At 40.3% G+C, this 24,645-nt stretch overlaps 1 protein-coding gene across 3 annotated transcripts in view; it reads right to left on the reverse strand.

Annotated features, from left to right (window-relative positions):
* ANO9 (anoctamin 9) overlaps positions 1-24,645 on the reverse strand; it is a 76,602-nt gene that overhangs the window by 10,851 nt on the left and 41,106 nt on the right. For 2 of the 3 annotated variants that reach the window (XM_042465603.1, XM_042465613.1), the window contains exons 6-20: positions 23,690-23,748; positions 20,213-20,295; positions 19,497-19,631; positions 16,373-16,469; positions 15,707-15,767; positions 14,047-14,129; positions 9,806-9,910; positions 8,019-8,183; positions 7,875-7,911; positions 7,031-7,142; positions 6,455-6,512; positions 5,949-6,046; positions 4,227-4,390; positions 3,246-3,398; positions 1,552-1,699 (exon numbers count right to left, since the gene is read on the reverse strand). In XM_042465603.1, the coding sequence (XP_042321537.1) occupies positions 1,552-1,699; positions 3,246-3,398; positions 4,227-4,390; positions 5,949-6,046; positions 6,455-6,512; positions 7,031-7,142; positions 7,875-7,911; positions 8,019-8,183; positions 9,806-9,910; positions 14,047-14,129; positions 15,707-15,767; positions 16,373-16,469; positions 19,497-19,631; positions 20,213-20,295; positions 23,690-23,748 (1,558 nt within the window). The remainder of the gene's footprint in view (positions 1-1,551; positions 1,700-3,245; positions 3,399-4,226; positions 4,391-5,948; positions 6,047-6,454; positions 6,513-7,030; positions 7,143-7,874; positions 7,912-8,018; positions 8,184-9,805; positions 9,911-14,046; positions 14,130-15,706; positions 15,768-16,372; positions 16,470-19,496; positions 19,632-20,212; positions 20,296-23,689; positions 23,749-24,645) is intronic. The other variant, XM_042465620.1, reaches the window with a different exon arrangement.

The following is a 24,645-nucleotide window of genomic DNA, read 5'->3' on the forward strand; positions in this document are numbered from 1 at the left end:
TAATTGAGCAATATTAGATACTTGTGTAAGAAGGATTCAGGCAAGTATCAGTTTTTTCTTATGCGCTCAGCTTTAAATACAGTGCACCCGCGGCTGCTTTCAGCAGAGGATGAAAGCAGTGCCGGAAGAAGTGCCGCCACGCCACCATGAGCACAAGCCCCATTACTTGTAATGGGGCTCAAGCATACACGAAATTTATTTTATGCCGGGGGGGGGGGGGTCCGGAACAGATCCCCTGCATAAAAGAAGGGCACACTGTACATAACACTTTCCCCCTACCTGGACCAAAAGGACCTTGAAACAGTGGTACATGCTCTGGTAATCTCTCGTCTTGATTTCTGTAATGCACTCTACATGGGGCTACCCTTGTACCAAGTTTGGAAGCTTCAGCTAGTTCAAAATGTGGCAGCCAGATTGGTCACTGGCTCTTCCAGATTTGACCACATAACATCAATTTTGAAAGATCTTCATTGGCTACCTATCAGCTTCCAGGCACAATACAAGGTGTTGGTTATCACCTTTCAAGCCCTACATGGCTCAGGCCCGAGTTACTTAAGGGAATGCCTCTCCCTATATAATCCACCCCGCACTCTCAGGACATCCAGGAAAGATTTGTTGGAAGTACATCCAACTAGACTAGTTTCAACCTCTCAAAGAACTTTTACATCAGCAGCTCCTAAATTATGGAACAGCCTCCCAGAAGAGATCCATCTTATTACCTCCTTGCAGGCTTTCAAGAGGGCAGTTAAGACAGATCTCTTCCAGCAAGCCTATCCATCCAGTCTTCTGTAAAAGACATTGCTCCACTCTTTTATCCAGGACTGGAATATTTTATCTTATTGTTGTTTGATTGTACTGTTTTTAATTGTTTTAATTGTTGGACACTATTTCTTTTATTGCTGTAACTTTTTGTCAATGTTGGGTTGTAATCCTGCCTCGATCCACCTGGGAGAGGCAGGAAAATCTAAATAAATTGTATTATTTATTTATTTATTTATTTTGGGGAAATTTTCCTTGTCCTCACTTATCATACTTTCCTGAATTTTGATCAACAGTGAGTCTCAGTGTTTGAACTCTCTTCCCTTTCCCTATAATACATGACAACACACTTGACTGAAGATTTCCTTTCACCCTAGAAAAAGCAAGAAAGAGGGGGCTACTTTACACTACATAATAAAAGCACTACAATTCCACTTTAGTCACCATTGTTGCATCCTACAGAATTGCAAGATTGTAGTTTGGATAGGTACCCGAGCAAATCCCAGGATTCCAGCCATGGCAGATAAAATGGAATCATAATGCTATAACTGTTTAATGTCAAACGACCCAGAAAGAAAAGAGAGAGCACTTCAACAGGGAAAGCTTGAGATCCACAAGCAACAGTTAATTACCCTAGTGATACCCTAGTGATAGTGAAGGAATAGCTCTTGAGATGGAAACGTATTCTATATTTTTATATAGTCCTATATAACTAACATATAAGAGAGAATTTATAGTTAAAAATGTAGGCTATGCTTGATAGTAATCTTTAGCTGTCAGATGATAACTCACTCTGTGCCAGTGTGGTTCTTCTGTACACAGGGGCTGTATGTGTATTTATACACCTGCATGGGGATAAAATCTGAAGTGATGGCAATCACTAGGCCATTGCCAATGACGGCCAAAATACCAATCGCCTCTAGGACCTGCAACCAAACTCCTGTAAAAAGTGAGAAAGCCAGAAAGAGAAATTTTCTTGGTTAGTTCAAGACAGAGAGGAAGGGCAGCCTGTTGCAAAAGCACCCCCAAATAGGACAGTAAAAAATCCCTCCCTCTCCCACCATGAGCTGAAGGAATTTCCTCCAACTTTTATTAATTTCTTTACCGGATCCTTACAATCTAACATTATTTTATCTATTTTTTATTACCTGTCCTACATGCAATGCATTTGTGAAAAGTGAAACATAAAAATGAACTTTACAGGCTACAGTATCTTCAGCTAGAGTGGAAAAGAATAGGATTCTAGCATACTGGTAGAAAGAAGTTGTACTGAAGAGTACAGGACCTATCTCCTGCCTGGAGCCTAAAGAACAATGGCAGTGGGGACACTATTTATCCTCTCAGCTTTCATTCTTCAATCAACATCTTGATTGCTGTATTTGTAGCACTGAGTTATGACCAGGCTGAGACCTTGAATAGACACATCCAAATCCAGGCCTGGGGGCTCGGGTTTTTAGCTCAGGATTCTTGGAATCATAGTCTGAACTTGAATGGCTACAGTATTTGGTGACCAGGCAAAAGGTTAGGATCTTGAAAATATGGGTGTCTGGGAAAGCTGCTGTACAACACTTAACACATATAAAATCACAGAATCATAGAATTATAGAGTTGGAATAGACCACAAGAGCCATCCAGTCCAACCCCAATCTATCATGCAGATCAATCAAAGCACCCCGACAGATGGCCATACAGCCTTTGTTTAAAGACCTCCAAAGAAGGAGACTCCACCACACTCCAAGGGAGTGTGTTCTACTCTTGACCAGCTCTCACTGTCAGGAAGTTCCTCCTAAGGTTGAGGTTCCTGTAGTATTAGTCCATTGCTCCAGGTCCTTTTTTCTGGTGCAGCAGAAAACAAGCTTGCTCCACCGTCAACATGACAACCCTTCAAATATTTAAACAAGGCTATCATATCACCTCTTAATCATCTCTTCTCCAGGCTAAACATACTCAGCTTTCTAAGCGTCCCCTCATAAGGCATGGTTTCCAGCCCCTTCACCATTTTCGTCACTCTCCTCTGGACATGCTCCAGCTTGTCCAGATCTTTTTTGAACTGTGGTGCCCACCTAATATTGTTAGGTGGTAGAAGCTAAACATAACAGGCCTCGTTAAGTACCTAACCAGGAAATACCAGGGATCTCCAGGCAAGGCTAGAAGAGAATCTAGCTAAAACCCTAGACAGTTATTGCCAGTCAGAGTGGACAGTACTGGACTACATCGACAAAAGGTCTGGTTCAGTTTGTGGCAACTTTCTATGTGACTGTATTGCTTCCTTCTTTCTGAAGAACCTCTTCATTCAACTCTTTTTCTGGATAAACAATTATGTCCAAACGAATGGAATAAACTGGCTTGAGTCCCCATTTTAGGAAATGTATGAGATAAAATAAAGTTAATAATAATAACAACCACTGATAATCTTCTCAGAATAAACTTGCAGTATTTCCTAAGTGGTATGAAATGGAAACCTTTCTCCTTGACCCTCATCTTACCAATATCGTTGGCTTTCCTGGGCACCATCCGCCTCTGCAATCTCACCATCTTGATGGCATCTAGTCGAATTTCAATGAGATTGTTGATGAAGGCCAAAAATGGAGCAAAAGGAAAAGCAGCCACAAAAATAGTAGTAAAGCTGTATTGAATCACTGGAAATTTAAAAAAAGAATATACTGGAATGAGGCAGAAAACTAAAGACAAATTTACTGCAATTACTACATTTGCTAGGTCAGATGTACATATACTGCAGGCCAATAACTGCATGATGTAATGCAAAATAATGAAGTCTCCTTCTCCAACAGAAGCAAAATTATTGGCCATCACAAAGCCTTCTTTAAGTCCCTACCAGGAATGCTTCATCCTCAATAATTATAAAGCTTCCCTTGATCTGACAATAAAACAGAAGACAAGAAGAGGTACCTGAATGGATTTCATGAACACTTATGACAATAAAAATGTGTTAGTGCTTAAGGTAACCCAAGGCTTTTTGTTGTTTTAAAATTGAAAAATTTGAGTAATGAGTTAACCCAACACAAGAGAAAGGTTTGTGATATTACAATCGGTTAGAACCACCTTCTCCAATCCATTAGCCTCCAGATGGGTTGGGCTATGGCTTCCTGTCATCTTCAGCAGTCTGCAAAAGCCAATGGCTAGCTTAGTAATACGTTGAACACAGTTACACAGATGCATCATTAAATATGGCACACACATTCACATTCACATTCATCACAGCTTTTAAAAACCTGTTGGACCAGAGATAACAGTAGAACAAAAAGAAATGATGCAGAACCATGGCTGTGTCATTCCACTTTTGTTTTACTGAAAACTATAATCTAGACTTGACTGATCAAATACAGTAACTGGACATAAACTAGTACTAGTGTAACTGGGATACCAGTGAGAGAATCTGAAATTGTATCCCTGTTGATCTTCACAATTCACCCTCTCCACAAGCCTTGCCACTCAGCTTCACTTACTCATCTCCAAATATTCATCGAACAAACTGAAGATGCTGACTTCATTAAGCTTATAATTCCACAGCCATTCCTCCCTGCATGGGTCCTGGGCTCTCTCCTCCATATGTACCCGGCTATTGCCTTGGGTCTTTCCACAAAGCAAGTGAAATTTATAGCTTACCCATCTGTAGGGACAAACATGTAATATTTAGTAAGACAAGAGAAATTTTATAACACAGGGTCTGTGAGCTATGAGAGATATTTGTGAATATTTGCTTTTAAGATGACAACAACAGCTTCAGTACATGCCAGCCTCCCCTTTTCACAAAGACCTTGACAACTACTGTTCTTTGGTGAAAAACATGGAGTCAGTTCTTCTTTCCTGGACAATGGATAGATATCTCTCAAAAAGCAACCCATACCTTTTGAATGCCTTTGCAAAGAAAGTTGTTCCTGCTAGGCTTGATTCACACTTGAAATGGGCCAGATGAGGAGCCTTGGGGTACTGAAGGTGCTCCTAGCAAGCTTTTGAGTGCATTTCATTTTGGAAGTGGCACTATTAAAAAAACGAATTCTATATAAAAGGCATACGTGCAGCGATGATGATAACCTAGTGTGATGGAGGTGGCCTGATTAAGGACTGCCACAATGTTGTGAAACACTGAAGCCTTGTATGTAAGCCATATCAAAAGGGCAGGCAATTTGGGGCTCTCCTGATGTTGCTGAACTGCAGTGGCCATTAGCCCCTAGCCAAAGATTATGGGAGCTGAATTCCAATGACTACAGGCCCACAGCGTTCCCAACCATACTCTGCAGGTAGGCACCAATTCTTACAAAAAGTGTCTAGGCATGAGTGGAGCCCACCATCAACCCTCATGAATTTCCAAGTTGCTCATGGGTATGTGTGTGTGTGTGTGTGTACTCTATGTACAAAATGGTTCACAATAACATCAATGAAATAGACTAGATGTTCATTACATCACAGCTCCCACCTGCAAGAGAGAATCATTTACATTTTGGCTCCTAAAAAAATTGGTCAGAAGTCCATGTCTGAATTTTTTTTTAAATGATATGATTTGATGTTTAAACAGTTCTAGAAGGGCTTATAACCAATTTAAAAACATGCATGTTTCCAAGGACAGAAAATTCACCCTGGGGTGGGGGGAGCTCAGGAAAAAGGCAATTCATAAGAGTCTGAAGAAGCAAAGGGCAATAAATAAATAAATAATCAAGGAGTTGCCCACCTGTGTCCTATACCAAGGAGCTCCTTATCACTGGCTCTCAACATTTGGTCCTCCAGTTGTTTTGGACTTCAACTCCCAAAATCCTTGGCCACTCTCCGTGCTATCTGAGAGATGAAGAGCAAAACATCTGGAAGAGCAAAACCATAGAATCATAGAATCGCAGAGTTGGAAGAGACCACAAGGGCCATCCAGTCCAACCAAAACCCATAGGCCAAGATGATTCAAGCTAATGAGCCATATCACATCTTGCAGAAGAATGGAATACTGAACCACATTCCTCAAGTTAGCCAATCTGGTCTCAAGAAACAGAAGTCCTTCCTAGTCCCAAATGGAATAATCTTTATCATCATCAATAATGAAGCTAACTTTACCAAATATTTCCCATCAAAGGATTATCTGTATACAAGCCATTCCCATACAATAACTTCACTCCAGCTTGAAAAATCCACAGTTCCTCACCAGAAAGGTACATTTTTTATGGTAGGTTATGGTGACTTACGGAAGCATGTACTCCACAAAGTTGCTCAGGGTTTGCTTTAACGTCATGATTATGGCCAGCTGCAAAAAAAGATCCAAGAGGCAGCCACTAGGGTGGCACTGAAAAAGTAAGAAAGAAAAAGATGCTTTGTTACGCACATGGTCCTCTCCCCATTATTGTATCCTCAGAACAACCCTAGAAGGAAGCTTTGAAAAATGGTGACTGGTCTAAGGTTACCCACATAGCTTACTGGGAATCTGAACCTAAGTAAACTAAGATGTGTATCTACTCATTTGTATGTTAAAATCACACATGCCATTTTTGGGCTACTTTTATATGGGGATTTCAGAATGCATATCTAAGGTTATGGTGAGTTTTGAGAATCATAATGGTGGCCAGCTTCCATCAGGTACCTGAATTGCTCACAGGATGTGCCAGGAAGATGAACAAGAAGCAGAGAAATTATATTGTTGAACAGAAGACCAGGAAAGCAGGCAGGGAGGAATCATTGGAACAAAGTAACTTACTTCTTCCAATCTCCACTTGCCACCAATACGAACATAGGCTCCTGGACGACCATTAATCCTATGGAGGAAAATACCATTGAGATATCATCAATTCCTACAGCTATCTAGTTTTGATAATCATACAGTTTGGAAACCACAGTGAGCAAAGTGATGCAGTAGAACTAAAAAGGGCACCTCAGCCAGAATTTTTTAAAAAATCAAACTGACAAGCATAATGGTAAAACAATACACACAGAAAGAGGGTCAGAAGACTCACCCCATGCATTCTAGATACAAGAGCTTCAGTGTTATCAAAGGTGCACTATTGTAAGCAACTCCATAGTAATAATTCTCCCTCCCCACAGTAACATTGATGATTCACACAGCCTCTTTTTAATAGCAGATTTCTCTAGATCGTACATCTCTCTGCCCCACACCAACCATCACAAGAAGGCCATCACTATTTCAATTTCACAGGTTAAATCTGAAAAAGATAGTGGTTGAAACTAAATTGAAACCCACATCTCCCAATTACAGTTTAACAACCCCTTCCATGAAACACACCGAACATGTCCTCCTTTGCTACTTGCTGTTTACCTTCCTAGGAAGAAAGCAAGGTAGATCAGAGATGAGAAGTGAGTAAGGAACTGGAAGGTGAAGAATCTGAATGTGAAGCTCTTCTCACGTTCACTGAATGTCCTTGGCTTCTCTGGAAATCGAAACACAAGATAGCAGTGTTAATTGTAAGCATTATTTTTCTAAACAAGCCTAGAATTATAAAATCATAGAGTTGGAAGAGACTTGCCATGCAGGAATACACATTGCAAGATGGCCATCCAGCCTCTGTTTAAAACTTCCAAAGAGACTACCATTCTCTGAGGGAGTGTGTTCCACTGTCAAATAGCTCTTACTGTCAGGAAGTTCTTCCCAATGTTTAGGTGGAATCTGTTTTCCTGTAGTTTGACTCCATTGCTCCATGTCCAAAACCCATTTTGGGATATCTTGGGTAATTTTTAAATCTTAATTTACACCCAAAGTAGGAATGGGGAACTTGTGGACTTCAAGGAGTTGCTGAAATATTATTCCCATCACACCTGTGCATTTGATAACATTAGCTCTGACTGTTGACTGTGATTTGTTTAGAGGTCTGGAGTTCTTCAAAGCAATAATGCAGACTCATCAGATGCTTAAAGGATGTAGGATTTATTGTTCTGCAGTACCTTTCCTGTCCAAAGTTAGAGATTAACTGTTCCAGCTTTCCCAGACACCAAATTAGAAAAATGCGATGGACTATCTACATGTATGTCCAGGACAAACAAACAAGTGTGGCCTAGATCAAGGAATGGAAAGCCACATATATGCCACATATGCTTTATAGCTATGCAGTCCAAATATATTTCACATCAATGCCTTTGTGTACACATCATCAGGTTTTTCTTACCTAGCTCACAGAGAAACAGTGCTACATGCCTGTTCACCTGCAATACAAAAAAGGAAAACAAAAAGGAAAACAAAAATAAGATATATGTAATGGAGAAGAACTGCAAGACAAACAGCTGGAAAATATCTACACACATCTGCATACCTTCGTCATAATGATGATGGTCAAGTAGTGCAACACAGCCCCCGTCATTACTGCTATGGTGGTGGCTCTCTCTCTAAAGTATTCTGAACCAGACTGAGTAAAGATGACTGTTACCATAACCCGATAGATGACCAGTGCATGGGCAATACCAATCATTATGAAAATCTAAAAAACAATAATATGTTGATAAAATAAAGAAACAATGCAGGAAACAGAATGGGTGGTAAGACTGTAACTTCCTAGCTGAGAAGATGCACACTAGATACACCCTATGAAAATGTATGATTTCCATGATCATACTATCTCCCCTGCCAGGTAAGTTTAGAAAACCTAGGGCTGCATATTTCTGTGCTGCATCCCCAAGATATTCTGCACCCACTGAAAGAACAATGCTATATATTATTAGATTATTCACTCTTCTCCAAGCCAGAAAAACTGTTTCTGCACTGCTACTGTTTCCAGCATTTTGGAAACATAAATCATTGAAGCATGGTCCAGGCAGAATTTGGATTTCACCTCACAGAATCCCCCAGCCACCACAGCCCCCAGACAGGGGGAGATTCTGAGAACTGCAATCCAAAAAAGTAACATCTCTCACTTCAGCCATCTGTAGCTGAGTTCAAGTGTGCAAATGATTTTTGTCCCTTTGCCCAGCTCCAACCTGGAGATCTTGGGCTTGTTTTCATGCTGGGCTTTCAAAATGCTGTTGAACACCTTGGATTGGCAGCCCAATTACCGTATTGGTTTTCCCATCTACCTTTTCCTAAGCTACATAAGTGGAGCTGGGAATTGTCCCTGACTTTGTTCTGTGCTTGGGAGTTGCAGATTCGTGGATACTACAGGCTATCAAGGTCAGTCCCTTTTGATGTAGTTTGACGATGTAGTTTGATGATGTGGATTTCTAATACCATTCTTAGCACTATTACCCCTTATCAAACAATAGATGATAGGGTGTTACATGGAGGTATAAGCACATAACACAGATGTGCATGTAAAACAAACAGAAGGTTTCTTGTGTGAGATGGAAGGTAAACACCTATCTATGTACCTAATAGGGGTTGTGTCCAAAGATATGACAGTTTGCTTGAAGATACCACAATCACAGCAGCAAACCAAACTTTTAGGCACTACACTGCTGAAAATGACACTGTTGATTATTCTTCTAACCACCTACAATTTCTAGTCTGCTGACACACATAATTGCCAGGTGTTGTAGTAAACAGGGAAAGAACAAATTTGATTCTCACCCAACCAAGTTATTTTTTTAAAAAAAGGTAAAGGTAGTCCCTTGACATGAATGCCTAGTTGTACCCAACTGTGTGTGTGTGTATGTGGAGGGGTGATCATCTCCGTTACTAAGCTGAAGACCCAGAGTTGTCTAAGAACTACTTCAATGGTCATGTGGCCTACATGTTTGCATGAAATGCTGTTACCTTCCCACTGAAGTGGTATCTATCTATTTACTTGCATTTGCATGCTTTCGAATCGCTAGATTGGCACAAGCTGGGACTAGTGACAGGAGCTCACCCCATCCTGCAGCACTCGGGCCTTGAACTGCCAGTCTTCTGATCTTCCAGTTATCAGAACTGACATCTTAATCACTAAGCCACCACATCCCCAACAAGCTATTTTACAGAGATATAACAACCAAAATATCCAAGAAAATCTGTGACCTGCTTTCTTGTAAGCATCTTTCGATCTTTCTTTAAGGCTTAGAACTGTACCATCAGTCCATGAATGTTTAAAACTTTGGCCAGAAATGCTTTACAAAAAAGATAACCACATACCATTAGCATAACTAAGATGAGCACAATGGTGCTACGGATGTAGGAATGCTGGTACTGTTGGAGCGTGTGCTCTGGGTTATGAATTAGTTCCATGGCCAGCTCCTCCTAGAAAGAGACAATACAGCCACATTAAGAGATCGTTATTATGCTTTTCACTAATGTGTGTAGCCAAGAGAAAGGTTCACCTCTTTTTCCCTTTACAAGTGAAAAGGTTTCATGAACACCATTTCTCTTGTCTGAACTTTCCAGAACTAGCTTTTCTGTGGTTCTAGCAGTGGCAACACTCACAGGCCCCACAAAGGCTGAGTATGGATGATGTTTAAAAATAAACAAATAAGCCACTAGATCAGTGATTCCCAAACTTTGGTCCTCCAGGTATTTTGGACTTCAACTCCAAGAAGCCCTCATCAGTTTGGCCAAGAGTCAGGAATTCTGGGAACTGAAATCTAAAACATCTTGAAGACCAAAGTTTGGGAACCACTGCACTAGACAGTGACAATTAGTGTTGCCAATTTCTGGGATTTCCCCCAGAAATTGGGATTTTTGGAACCTTTCCGTGTCATTTCCGGAATTGGCCAAATTTCTGGGAAGAATCTGGGAATTCAAGGCTTCTGCCCAAGTATTAAGGGTAATATAAGCCTTTTCAGGGGAAACTGGGCCAAAATACCTTCCTGAAAATTTCCCGCCACCAAAAAATGGCCAACATACCTCCCATCCTGGAAGCTATGCCCCTGACCCAGAAGCCACGCCCCCTGACTAGAAGTCCCACCCCATCCCAGGATTTTGGGGCAATTCTGGGATTTGGCATTCGGGAGTTTGATGAGGGTGATTGGCAACACTGGTGACAATTGCACTCATTCCAACTTGACTTCATTGCCCTCAGTCCAATTAGTCTTAATGACTTCATCACCTTATAGCCAATGAGATTTAACTAAGTGATGATGAATGAAGCTTGAGCTGGTGTAAGGTTTATGCTTTCCACTCTTATTCCAGCCCTAAAATTGCCTAGAATAATGAAGCATATGATTGCTGTGAAGTTGAAGGCTTTTTGTGAGTTTTTTGGTCCATGAGGCCGTGTTCTAGAAGAGTTTATTCCTGAAATTTTGCCAGCAGCTGTGGCTGGCATCTTCTGAGAATGCTGGCATGGAAGAGGGTGGGGTATATATACTGTTCGTTGAGAGGAAGTGATTTACATGTTAATCTGTGTATTGTTCCGTTGCTGAATGGCAAGGCCTCAGGGTGTCTATTTAATTAATGATCCATTGTCCCCCTCACCTTGGTTGGTTTTCTTTTTTTCTTTTTTTTTACAGTCTAAGCCAAACAATATCCAGTTTTATTAAAGGTACTTTTTATAAAACCATCAGTCAATGGTATTCAGGCAGGACATGGGCTACAATCTGCAATGTTTTACAAGTTCCAACTCCCCTTCTTCTTGGACTACTAAAATGTAAAGTTACTATATCAAACACAGTGAAGAATCTTGATTTCATACTTGGAACAGGGAAAGTTTAGAGTGAGGGTGGACACTTTCGCATTTAGTATGTTGTTTAACAACTTTTCACAAGCCTACCCTGACTTTTAGAGAAGAATAAAACTGCAGAATTCTTAATCTGAAGATTCACACTCTATAAAAAAGAAATGTGGCTCATCTGTGAACCATCCTCCTTTCCTCAGTATTTGACACCAGAGGTGAATTGCCTGACACTATAAGTACAGCTTGATTTAAGAGAGCAAGTAAGGACCCCTATGCCATTCTCAGAGGAGTGATAAATACAATGTAAATGACCATATGAAAAGGATGAACATGGTAAGCAGAATTTTACAATTTACCTCCTCCTCAAGACACAGGCATCTGGGAAATTTAAATGTTTAACCATTTAAGAAATCAATACAAACAAACAATCATCAAGGAATCTTCTGTTCTCATGTCCATGAATATCCCCTCTTGCAAAAATGAAGGGACTTCAAAAGTTCAGGTTCTAAGTAACAGAGTCAACTACATTTGTCCCCTCTCCTCCTCCTAAAACACAACAATGAATTTCTGTGTGCTAACAACATAGCTTTTAAAAAAAAAGGTAAAACAAAATTCTGCAGTGTTATGAAACTTGATAAAAAATAGTATTTCAAATTGTACAGTCACCAGAAGTACACAGTTATCAAAAATTCACACAATTCACTTGGCATCCCCAGCACCTTCAGCTTTCTGTGCCTGATCTGTTTTGGCATCTCCATTTTCTGCAGGGTTATTTCCATCCTTGCTTGCATCAGCTGAGTGGTTTTCATTTGCATTTGCTGGGTCTTGATTTTGGTCCAAACATGAATCAAGGAACACAAGAGACACTGCAGATTGGGTCAGCCAGAAAAATCAGCAGTAGCAGAACACATTTTAAACCATCCTGGGCATAAAATGCTGTTTGAAAACACTGAAATTCTGGGCCATGCCAGCAACTATCAGGTCAGAATGCACAGGGAAGCCATTGAAATCCACAAATACTTGGACAATTTCAACAGTAAATCAAGTTTGGCTACCACTTTTGGAAAAAAACCAAAAATAAGACCCAGCAAATGCAAATGAAAACCACCCAGGTTGAGGGGGTTATTCCCAGCAGACAATTGATCATTAATTCAATAGACCCCTGAGGTCTTGCCATTCATCAGCAGAACAATACACAAATTAACATGTAAATCACTTCCTCTCAACCAACATTATATATACACCCTCTTCCATGCCAGCATTCTCTGAAGATGCCAGCCACAGCTGCTGGTGAAACATCAGGAATAAACTCTTCTAGAACATGGCTTCATAGCATGAAAAAACCCACAAAACCTACATATGATTGCTATTTATAATAAGTTTGTCATGTTTGCACTCTCCCTTCAAAATGGCTGAAATCCCCTGAGTCTCAATTTCACATTCTACATTTAGGGTAGTGACACTGAGTGTGGCAGCATTTTAGCTCAGCCTTACTGACAAAACCCACTACTGGAACATTCATAGGTCCAAACTTACCTTTCCATTCTGATATTTCATCCTCAAAACCTACTGGGACATCTTTTCCATCATAATATACTCTCAAAGTATACATGATACAAAAGTCAATGATTTTTGCCAGCAATTTCCAGTGAACAGAAACACTAAATAATGATTCTCACCTGCAAACCAGACATGTGCTACCCCAGGCCTTCAAGTCATATGAACATAAGGAGCTCTCATCTCCTACACTAGGTTTTTGCTTTTTCTTGGCCAGTGCTTTGATGGGCACTGCCTCTCCAATTCCACAGGCAGAGGTCTGTTCCCAAGTTTGATACCTGTGTTTCTGCTATTTGGAGGAGCACTCCCGCTGTCAGTGCTTTGGCAAGCACAGTGATGTCACTGTGGTTGGTGTCACCTAGTGCAGGTGCCTGGAATTGGCTGAAGGGGGCATGGACTGCCCCTCCCTTCTGCTGTTTCATTTGCCTGCCCTCCCCCTCCCAAGAATTTGACCACCATCTGGAAAGACCACTGCTAGGAAGCAGTGCTACAACTTCAAATGGCCCATTTAGGGTCTGATGTGGGTGCTGGGTGAGCGAGAAAGGGCGCCAATGCCTTTCTTGCTCAGCCAGCAGCAGCCTCAATCCCACTGCGTGTACTGTCCCACCAGGTGAACACACCGCTCTGGCATGTCACCTGGTGTGGTCAAAGCCCACTGCACCCCCCGCCCTTGTGACTCCCCTGGACAGGTATCATGCTATATTCCCTGCAAGAAAACCCACAGTTGGCTTCTCTATACTTGCCCTCGCTCAAGGTGTTGAAGGTGTAGGAGGAGCAAAGCACACTCAGATGGTACTTCAGGAGTCACGCAACTATAAGCCTTGAACTGAGACAGCATCTGAACTGGCAACTGGATTTTAGATTTACACCTCTCTTGTCTTTCCTGCACAGGGAAGGGAAGAGAGGAGCAAAGCAGTTGAGCCACAGTCTTGAGTGCTCAACTCAATCACTCTCCCATTTCCTCTTCCTTGGACAGTACCCCTTCCCAAATCCCATGGACTGAAAGTTTCCCTGCCCTGCCCTGCCCTACTATTTCTGCCACATCAAGCAGGACAGCAGCACTAGCACACCTGACATATTCTAATGCTGCCAAGGGCAAGGTTTTCTTCACAACCAGAGACAGCAGTGATACCTGTTTATTTAGGCCAGATGTAATACTGGTAAACTGGTCAACAAAACAAAGATGGCAACAGATGAGAGTAAAGCTCACCTCTTCTTCATCCCACCAATATAGTTTCCAGCAACTGACTACTTTAGCTCTCTGTCTTTTCCACAGCTCTAGGAACACAGTGGCTGTACGTTTAGAGAAAAAAACATGATTATAATATTGTATATGAAAGCAGAACATCACCCTGTATATTCTTGTAGGAATCCCCCAGCCACTGCCCCAACTACTCTGCAGAACTTTTCAAGTCAGTCCACTTTGTAGTGTGCAGCAAACAGAGAACATTTAGGTTCTAAGATGATGCACAGTACAGATCATTTGTAAGGAAATCAGTCATTCCAAGTGAAAGAAAATCTGAGTATATGAAGCATATGCAGCTTTTGAGATGTGGGCTTTTCCCATATGTAGCATTAACAATGGGAGAGTACTAAAAAAAATGTCCACTTATATATTTACCACAGTTAAAAAAAAGTTGAAGATCCACTCAGTTTCATGTGTTAAATGGTGGATAGTTCCAAGAAGAGAAAGAAAAATCTGTAATGTTACAATTCCACTTTTCTGGGTTTTTTAAATTTGAAACAAAGAACAAGGCTGGATGTCAACAGTGTGTAACGCAGGATTTCCCTGGCTACATCAATACACAAATGAGGATCATGAAAAGGTGTGGAAGATGGAGACAAGGGCTGTGCTGTGGAAAGACAAAAGCAAGAACCAACACCATGCTGTTGATGTTAAAGGTGAAATGTGAAAGCATCACAGTTCTTGTGGTCAGAAACCTGTTTTTCAGACAGAAAAAAATACCATTGTGAAAAAACCTTATGAGCTGTTTTGAATCTAATCCTAGAAGGACTGATAGCAATGTCTGAGGAATAGTAGCAACTAGCACTACTGTGTTTTCTAGAGTTTCACTTTACTGCTTACTTACACAGGTATTTCATTCTGAAATACTAATAAACAAACAAACAAACACAATTACCATTAGTCAGATTTGTGCTGAATGTTGTATTCCATTTATCAAGTTATCTTCCTATTATATCTCACTTTCTGGTCTTGATCCAGCTCCAACATAGAACAAAGCAGTAACTGTCACTTTTAAAACTTACTAAAACTTAAAATTTGCAGAAGTGTCAAGGGTATAATGATACCCCTATACATTTGTAATCCAAGAATTGAACTGACCTCAGCCAACTGTGGTAATTGCATGGACTAATGAGCTGTCACATTCACTTACTAGAAGTCACTAAACAGCCTTCACACAGAGAAGCCAAGATGGGGTTATATAACAACTATAAACCTTATGATTTATCTCTTAAGGTCTAAATCAAACTGCTAGCTACAACCAGAGTAGACCCATTAACACAATAGGATTTATAGAAACATTGACTTACTATTCAGCAGTTGATTCAATGGCTTCATTCTAGCTGGGACTAGTAATTAGATTTAGTTCCCAAGTCAAAATACATACATACTTATTTTAATGATTCATACATACTCATCATTTTCTGCTATAGAACTGGTGGTCTAGATTTCTGTACTTAAAAACATAACTTACAACATTTCACACCAAATCTTTCATATTATGAATAAAATATGCATAATGTTTCCTTGGAGGAAAGTGTGGCTGTTCTGACTATGAGTAGTTAAAACACGAGAAGAAATCATTTCTCATCAAACCCAGAGTAGATCAACCCATGCTGAAGCTTACCCCAGACAGCCATGAAGATTGCAAAGAGAACTGTCCCTTCATTGTCAAGCAAATGGGTAACCTGAATGAAGGAAAAAAGAGTAAGAGTTGTGGTTGCAGGAGACTCCTGGTAGCCAAAGAAAGAAGAAAAGAAAAAGAGAGGGGGAAATACAAGAGAGAAAAGGAAAAAGTCTCTGAATGTGCTGTGCATGATGTATGACACTGAAAATTTGTTTCCTGACAAAATTAGGAAATGATGGGATGAATAGAAAAGGATGGAAGGAGGGGGCCAAGAACAGACAAACTCTCTAGTGGTAAATGGCAGAATACTACTCATGTCTTTGGCTAGGCTGAGAGGGACTCTTAAATCTTCACAGAGGAACCATAATCAACAGTAAGCATTTTGTTTAATGTGAAGTCGAAGGCTTTCACAGCCGGTGTCGATAGTTTTCTGTCAGTTTTACAGGATATGTGGCTGTGTTAAAGAAGAATTTATTCCTGATGTTTCACCTGAATCTGTGGTTAGCATGTTCAGAGGCATGTTACCCTCTGAAGATGGTAACAGCCACAGATGCAGGCGAAAATCCACGGAAAACTAAGCATTTTGTTTCTGTGGCAATTCCAAGTTGCATTTATAAAGATATGACAAGGGGAAAGTAAATATAAATTTTGTGCAGTTATTCTTACCTTGGCATACATACAAGTGTCTGACAGTGGCCAAAACGGGCACTTCTGGTCACAAAGTGGACACATGATTGTGGTGTTGGCTGCGCAAATCTCTTTGCTAAATCAGGGATGGCAGAAAAGTTCACATGATTGCTTTGCTATTCTGCTATTAATCCTATTCAATAAAAGTGCAAAGATAGAGGACTACATGGTCACAGTCAGATGCACAGAAATACCTACCTGTTCCTTAGACTACAATTTCCACCCAAACACTCCCTTCATAATTGTCCATTCTGGAAGGGCATCATATTGAGCAATGCCACATTCTTGGACATGTAGCAAGACAGTGTTAGGGCAGATTATAAAAATGTTTTGGCTCAAAAGGCATATGATGATTTGTATTTATTGGTTGCCTTTCAGGGGTTCACTCCACAGTGATTTGCAAACCATAAAACCACTAAGACTTCTTAAAAGTCTATAATAATAGTAACACAGTATTAGTAGAAAAAAATCAAAATATAAAAACAAGGAGCAAAGTTTAAAAAGTTAAACACTATAGGCAAGGCAAGGATACTGCAAACATGCTAGCTTATATATCATGGTAGGAACTCTGGCAATGCTGGTGTTTTAGACTTCAGTTCATAATATAAGGAATTACAGGTGTTGCTGAAAACATCTAGAAGGCCAAAAGTTCACCATCCATGATGTACACCTTGCCTTGATTGTATCAAGATAGAACACTCATGGTTGCCCAGTGGTTTCAAATCTAGGAACTCACCAGAACCAGGGCCATTTAACTTCAGCAACCTTGCTGTATCATTATCTGACAAAACAATCTTCCCTTAGTTTTTTGTGGGGTTTTCGGGCTAGAAGAGTTCTAGAAGAATCCATGTTCTAGAAGAGTTCTAGAAGAATCCTCCCTTACTCTCATGAGCAGAACCAATATCCTTGCAAACTGCTCCCATTATTGTTGTTAACTGTCATCAAGTCAATTTTGGCTTATGGTGACCCTATGAATGAGAGTCCTTCATGTCACCATGTCATCAACTCAGGTCTTGCAGACTCAGGATCATGGCTTCCTTGACTGAGTCATCCATTTGTATTTTTGGTCTTCCACTTTTCCTACAGCCTTTTACCTTACCAAATACTGTTGTCTTTTCTGATGAGTCATGTCTTCTCATGATATCTCCACAGTATGACAGTCCCAGTTTAAGCATCATGGCTTCTAGGGAGTGGTCCGACTTGATTTGATCTAGGACCCATTTATTTGTCTTTTTAGCAGTTCACAGTATCCATAGAATTCTTCTCCAGCACAACATCTCAAATGAATTTATTTTCTTCCTGTCAGTTTTCACCACTGTCCAGCTTTCACAATCATACACAGAAAGTCAAAATACAATGGAATGGACAATTCTGACTTTGGTATTTAATTACATATCTTGATACTTCAGGATTTTTTCTAGTTTTTCATAGCTGCCCTACCAAGTCTTAGTCTTCTGATTTCTTGACTGCAGTCCCCATTCTGATTAATGACTGAGCCAAGATACAGAAAATCTTAAACAATTTCAATGTCTTCCTCATCTACTTTAAAGTTATGTAAATAATTTGTGGGCATTATTTTTGTTTTCTTAATGTTCAGCTGTAAACCTGCCTTAGCACTTTTTCCTTGACTTTTTTTTTGCAATTATTCTAAATCTTTGTTCTGTTCTACTAGTAGTATATCTGCATATCTGTGTATCTTAATTTTTTGGTGTTCCTTCCTCCAATTTTCATGCCTCCATCCTCCAAGTCTAATCCTGCCTTACGTATGATCCTACATACATACAAGACTCAAAACCATTAGATGAATTCCATAATGCTATTTAACATTTACATGAAACCGCTGGGAGAGATCATCCGGAGACATGGGGCGCGGGGTTATCAGTACGCTGATGACACCCAAATTATTTTCTCTATGTCTCCGACTGATGCAGTGACTGGGGATGGTGTCTCTCCTCTCATGGCCTGTCTAGAGTCAGTAATGGGCTGGATGAGGGAAAACCGACTCAAATTGAATCCAGAGAAAACGGAGGTACTAGTGATAGGTTCTCCTGGTCCAGGAATGGCGGTGGTTCCACCTGTCCTGAACGGGGTCACGCTCCCTGTGAAGGACTCCGTGCGCAGTTTGGGCGTGCTTCTTGACTCGTCGCTTCACCTGACTGCTCAGGTGAATGCGACGGTCAAGAGCACCTGTCATCAGCTTCGGCTGATTCGCCAGCTGCGCCGATACCTGGCCCAGAGGGACCTAGAAACTGTTGTACATGCTCTGGTAACTTCGAGACTGGATTTCTGCAATGTACTCTACATGGGGCAACCCTTATACCAAACTCGGAAGCTACAATTGGTGCAGAACATGGCAGCCCGGCTGGTCACTGGTGCTCCCAGGACCAGCCATATAACACCGGTTTTAAAAGATCTCCATTGGCTGCCCATTCGCTTCCGAGCCCAATATAAGGCGTTGGTAATTACCTATAAAGCCCTAAATGGCTTGGGCCCAGGATACCTAAAGGACCGCCTCTCCCCGTACAATCCGCCTCGCACCCTCAGACCGTCTGGGCAGCAGCTACTGAAGGTGCCTGGGGCCAGGTTAGTCTCCACGACTCGGAGAACGTTCTCCATAGCTGCCCCAGCCCTTTGGAACGCGCTGCCCACTGAGCTCCGCTCGTCCACTACCCTGGCCCAATTTAGGAAGGATCTCAAAACCTTCCTATTCCAGCAGGCATTCCCCGAATAAATATCCTGTGGGCCTCCCTCCTCTTTCGTGGCCAAGAGGCTGGGCTACGGGGCTTTTTACTGCTGTCTTGTTTTAATTGTATATGATTGTTTTAACTTGTTGTGAGCCGCCCTGATCGTAGGAAGGGCGGCATATAAATAAAATTTTATTATTATTATTTATTATAATGAAACAGACCAGGCAGAACAAGCCAAAATGTATTTTTCTACTGGACAAATTATGTTTGACTCTGTAACTGCCTACATTCCCCTGACTCATAAAATTATTCACCAAGGTATATAAATGCTCATGTAGACTTAGAATGCACAAGTGTCTCACGTGTAACTTCCCAACTGCCATTAAAAAGTTTATTTTGTTGTCATTATTACTCACCTGATTTGGCTACTATTGAAGCTGACAAACCCATAAATGACAAGGGCAATGCCTGGCACAGCTGCTATGAACAGGATACGAGTATACCAACCCAGCCAGGCAAAATAAAGGGCAATTTTCTCTCCAAAATATTTCCTAAAGGGGGAATACCAAAACTTTAAATTATTTTCTGAAGAGCATTCCTTGCCTTGATATAAGTGCAGAGAAACTATGGTTCACTAAGTATTATTTTTTATTTGAATAACCACTGTCAACACCCCAAGCCCACATGAGCCATGGTGGGGAATTATGGAGGCTGCAGTTCAAAAGCATCTGGCCAAAATCGCCCACCGCAGGTATGAAGTTTCTATATTTTAAATCTGGAGGTAACTTCTACTAGATAAGACTAATGAACACTTGTCTGTTGCTCAGGGGTGCATAAGTTCCTCAAAGCATATTGTGGTTATTCTTAAAAGTGAAATACTATGATAATTGGTTTTATCCAATCTGACAATTCCTAACCACCAAGTGCTACAGCTTATTCCAAGGGTGACAAGTGCTGCCTTTATTTTAAAAAAATGGACTTTATTTTTAAAAAATAATTTTTAAAAACCCTTACATGCGGTCTAAATTTGAACTTGAGAAGTATATAGATTAATACATTGTAATACTTACTGTTAGCTTTTACACTTCATAAGATCCTCACCATCTCTGGTAGGACAAAGATTTTGGCATACCTGATTTCTTCAATTGGTTGCGGATATAGGATGTCTCTCCATCGGGCCCAATTCATCTTCAGGAATCTTCCCAGATTTTCTTTCTAAGTATAATATGGTTTCAAAAGTTACAACTCCTAACAGTCTACATGTTTTTATGCCATTTCTCAAGACTTGGACAGCAAGCATCCGGAAAATATTGAACAGAAATACTAACACATCTTGCAAATAATGTTTTTCCCCCTCTGTTGGTTATGTTCAGCCATTTGAATATTTATTTTCAGGTATTTTGTGTTAGGTATCTCTCTATCACCAATAGAAGCTTCCTTTTTGGAGCACAGAGCAGCTTGTGGTGGTGGTGGTGGTGAGAAAGACCATGACATAAAGGAGTAGGTTCAACTTTCTCCCCACTCCTTGTGGTCCAGGGGCTTCTTAGGGACTCCACAGCTGCTGCCAACATTTTAAAATGTGCTTGTTAATAATGACATCCGGCTGGTGCGAGACGGGCATGAGACGCATTTCACAGGTGCTCCCAAAGAACGTGGCTCCGTGCTGCAAAGAAAATACACCTACAAGTAATTGGATTAACCCTTTTGGAATAGAGAGTTTAGGATCCCTACACAGGCTACTGGGGCTGAGAGTTGGCGTTATTCCCCCCAAAAAACCTATTTTCAGCTTTGGGTTGGGGCAAACGGGAGAGTAGACTTGGAACAAGCCTTGCCGAAGGAACTTTCCTGGCAGCGCGGCAGCAACCACAAGCAGTACAAACGCTAGCACCAGCTTTAAAGATTAATTGTATTATTTTTATTGGTGTATTTTATATGTATTTTATATTGATGAATGGGTTTTAGCGGACTGTAATCCCACCTCGATCCATCTGGGAGAGGTGGGAAAATATAAATAAAAATTATTATTATTATTATTATTATTATTATTATTATTATTATTATTATTTATTAAAAGCAACTAAAAATGTAAAAAGCTACAGAATTGCCAATCTGAGACTTTAAGCAGATAAATACCTGCAAGCAAATTTCTTTCTAAGCAGAAGAAGCACAAGATATGGTAGGAAAAACCTAAAAAGCTATCTTGAGACGGGAAAACAAAAAGACTTAAAATAGAAGCAACGAGAGAGAGAGAGAGAGAAGTAACACTTAACAAAGAGAGAAGAAAGCTAAGAGGCTGTTATAGAGACAGAGATACTACCTGATAATTTACATTAATAGAGCCAAAGAAATAAAGTTTAAATGGATGTCTAAGGGGGAAGATAACAAGAGAAAAAAAATAAAAGAAATAAGAGGAAAGAAAAAGAAAAGAAAGAGAAAAAAGGGGACTGTGTTTCAATTCAAATTTAACTAAAAGTATTTTTGTTTTCCCACTACCCTTTAAAAGAAAATGTCACTGTAAACAGCTGAGAAGCCTTAAACTACTGTGAATCTTCAACTATTGAAACCTGGAAAATTTGACTGCTCAGAAAGAGCAGACTGTTGTGGATTACATTACAATTTTTTTTTTAAAAGCTTAAGGCTAAACAAAAAATAAAATGGCTACGGCGGGTTACACACTGCCATTTAGTACATAATGAATACGTACTAGGGTTAGGAAGGGGCGGTGCTTCCGCACCCCCCTAACCCTAGTACGTATTCTGTATGTACAATATGGCGGCGGCCGTTCCACACGGCCGCCGCCATATTTACGTATCGGATGCTGTGCTTCCGCACGTGTCGCGGCATCTATGACATTGCGAGTCCACCCCTGGCGCCTCGCGACGTCATAGAGGCGCCGCTTAAAGAAGCTCCATTTTGGAGCTTCTTTTTCGGTCTGTGCGGGAGCCGCACGGTGTGGCTGCTGCGGCTCCCGCACGGAGCAAGCAGCAGCGGCGGTCTGTAACCCGCCTACATCTCTTTAAAATAGTAACTGCTATAATTACCCAGGCAACAGGCATACCTCAAAGACGACAACGAATAGAGCAATTTTCAATGCTGGAAGAACTTAAAAGAATGCAATTAGAGATTGAAAACAATATGAAGAGAGAAATAAAATGCTGAGAGCAGATATTAAAGAGGACATGAAACAGGAATGGAAAGAGATAAGGCGCTCTCTAGAAGAGGCGACAAAAGACATGAGCAAAGTACAGTTGTCCCTCCATATTCGCTAGGGTTAGGGGAACAAGACCCCCGTGAATATGGAAAAACCGCAAATAACAAAAACACTGTTTTTACCTGAGAGGACACCTCTCTAGGAATCTCTAGGTCCTCCAATGCAACTCTGTGGTCAATGTCCAACTTACACTGACCATAGAATGGCACTGGAGTAGCTACAAATGGTCTTTCAGTGCAACTTTTAGTTAAAGTTGACCACAGAGTTGCACTGGAGGACCTAGACAGTCCTAGAGAGAACATATTAATGAAATCCGTGAATAATCAAATCCGCAAATATGGAGGGATGACTGTAAAAGGGAAAATAGATAAACTAGAAAAGAGAACAGCAACTTTAGAGGAAACTCTTAGAAATGTAATTCAAGAGGGAAAAACAGAAACAGAAAACTGGATGAAAAAGCTATGGAAGAAGTTAAAGCCAGGGAGAACGGCCTGAAAATCCGAGGACTAAAGGAAGTTAAGGGTGAAGACTTGTATGATTATTTTATCCCAATTCTAGCAGAATACTCTGAAATCCCCATACAGGAACTGACCTGAGAAATAAATAAAATCTACAGGATAAATTCTAAAACTGCAAAAGAGAAGGGGTGGCTGCAAGATATTGTCATCTATTTTTTAAGGAAACTACCATGAGATTTAATCCTAGAAATGAGCTACAAAAAAACCTTTACAAATCGACGAAGAAGAAGCCAAAATTTTCAAAGACATACCCAAAAGATTGCTATGAAAGAGAAAACTATAAATTCCTGACAACAGTATTGAACAAGAATAATACTGTATATAAATGGGAGAGATTTGAAGGAATCTCCACCTTATATAAGCAAAGGTGGACCAAATTAGATACAGTAACTCTGCAGACATTTCAAACAAAAACAAAGATGAGAAAGACGGACACTCAGAAAGGAAAGACCCAGAGAAAGAAGATCAGAAGGAAGGCAGTGAAGATTCGGGGGAAGGAGAGAAATCTTCAGATGAAGAGGAATAACCCCTGAAAAGACAGAATAATTACATTGGAAAGACAGATTCACTAGTTGTTATTGTTGTTGTTTTTTCTAATTTCAATTGGACTAGTTTTCAAATATCATCTTTTTAAATCTCTTGGTATTATTTATTATCTGAACCAAATTAAATGATAAACATGAATGATTTAAACTTTTGTTCTTGGAATATTAAAGGTCTAAATAATAAATAAAAAAAGAGCAGAGATCTTCCATGTACTAAACAAACAAAACTGCATTGTGGTAATTTTACAGGATACACATATACATTTAAAAGATAGACAACTTCTTAGTAATTCATATAACCATTAGCTTGTAGCACGGCCCTCAGATTTTCTCACCTCATGTAAAGGAAATGCTGTTTCAAAGACTTTCTTCTTTATCAAGTCTTGGAGCTTCTCTAAGATGAAATCAGAAACAAGAAGATGAAGATTTATAAGTACAATTCTTCTAACATGTTTCTAAACCTGTAATGCAAGTCCTAATTTAAACAGGTCACTCAGTCTATGATTTGCAGCAAAAAAAAGTAAAACACTCATGAGAAGCATGAATTAGAGTGCACATGTCTCAATTAAAGATGAATTATATATGAGTTACATAATACCCTAAAGGTACTAGATCCTGTCTGATCTTGGAAGCTAAGCAGGGTGAACCCTAGTTAGTACTTGGATGGAAGATCACCAATGAATACCAGGTGCTGTAGGCTATATTAAAGGAACTGGCATAATCACCTCTGAGTATTCCTTGCCTGAGGAAATTCATGGAATTACCAAAAGTCAACAAGAGACTTGAAGCCATATACACAAACAATCCTACTAAGAAACAAATTTCATTTGGGCTTCACACTATCCTACAAGATAGATTAGGCTGAGATGCCATCCCAGCAAGTTTAAAGACTGAGTAGTTTATATTTTATTTTTGAAAATCTAGATTTGAGTAACAAAAAATGACACTCTCCAAGTCAGGGGACAGCAAATGCAATGATATGGGCATGTGCAACTGTCCTGCTTGTATGCATCCGATATGAGGTAATGCTCCCCGTTGAAAATTAAGGTTTACTGCTGTTCCAAGATCTGGTCTGACTTTGAGATGCTCAGGTAATGACAGTGATCAAGAGTAAATTGTTAATGTTGTTATTGTCATCCTCATTGTCTTTAGCTATAATGCTAGGACCTTAAAGTCCTAAACCAGCAGGGATGGGTAAGCTGCATTAATGAGTGATCCCTGCAGTGTGGTCTTGCCTACCTTCTACATTCAAAACTTCTGAAGGGTTAAGCTTGGCTAAGGTATGTTTGGT

This window comes from Sceloporus undulatus, chromosome 1 (assembly GCF_019175285.1).
Source record: "Sceloporus undulatus isolate JIND9_A2432 ecotype Alabama chromosome 1, SceUnd_v1.1, whole genome shotgun sequence".
Taxonomy (NCBI): domain Eukaryota; kingdom Metazoa; phylum Chordata; class Lepidosauria; order Squamata; family Phrynosomatidae; genus Sceloporus; species Sceloporus undulatus.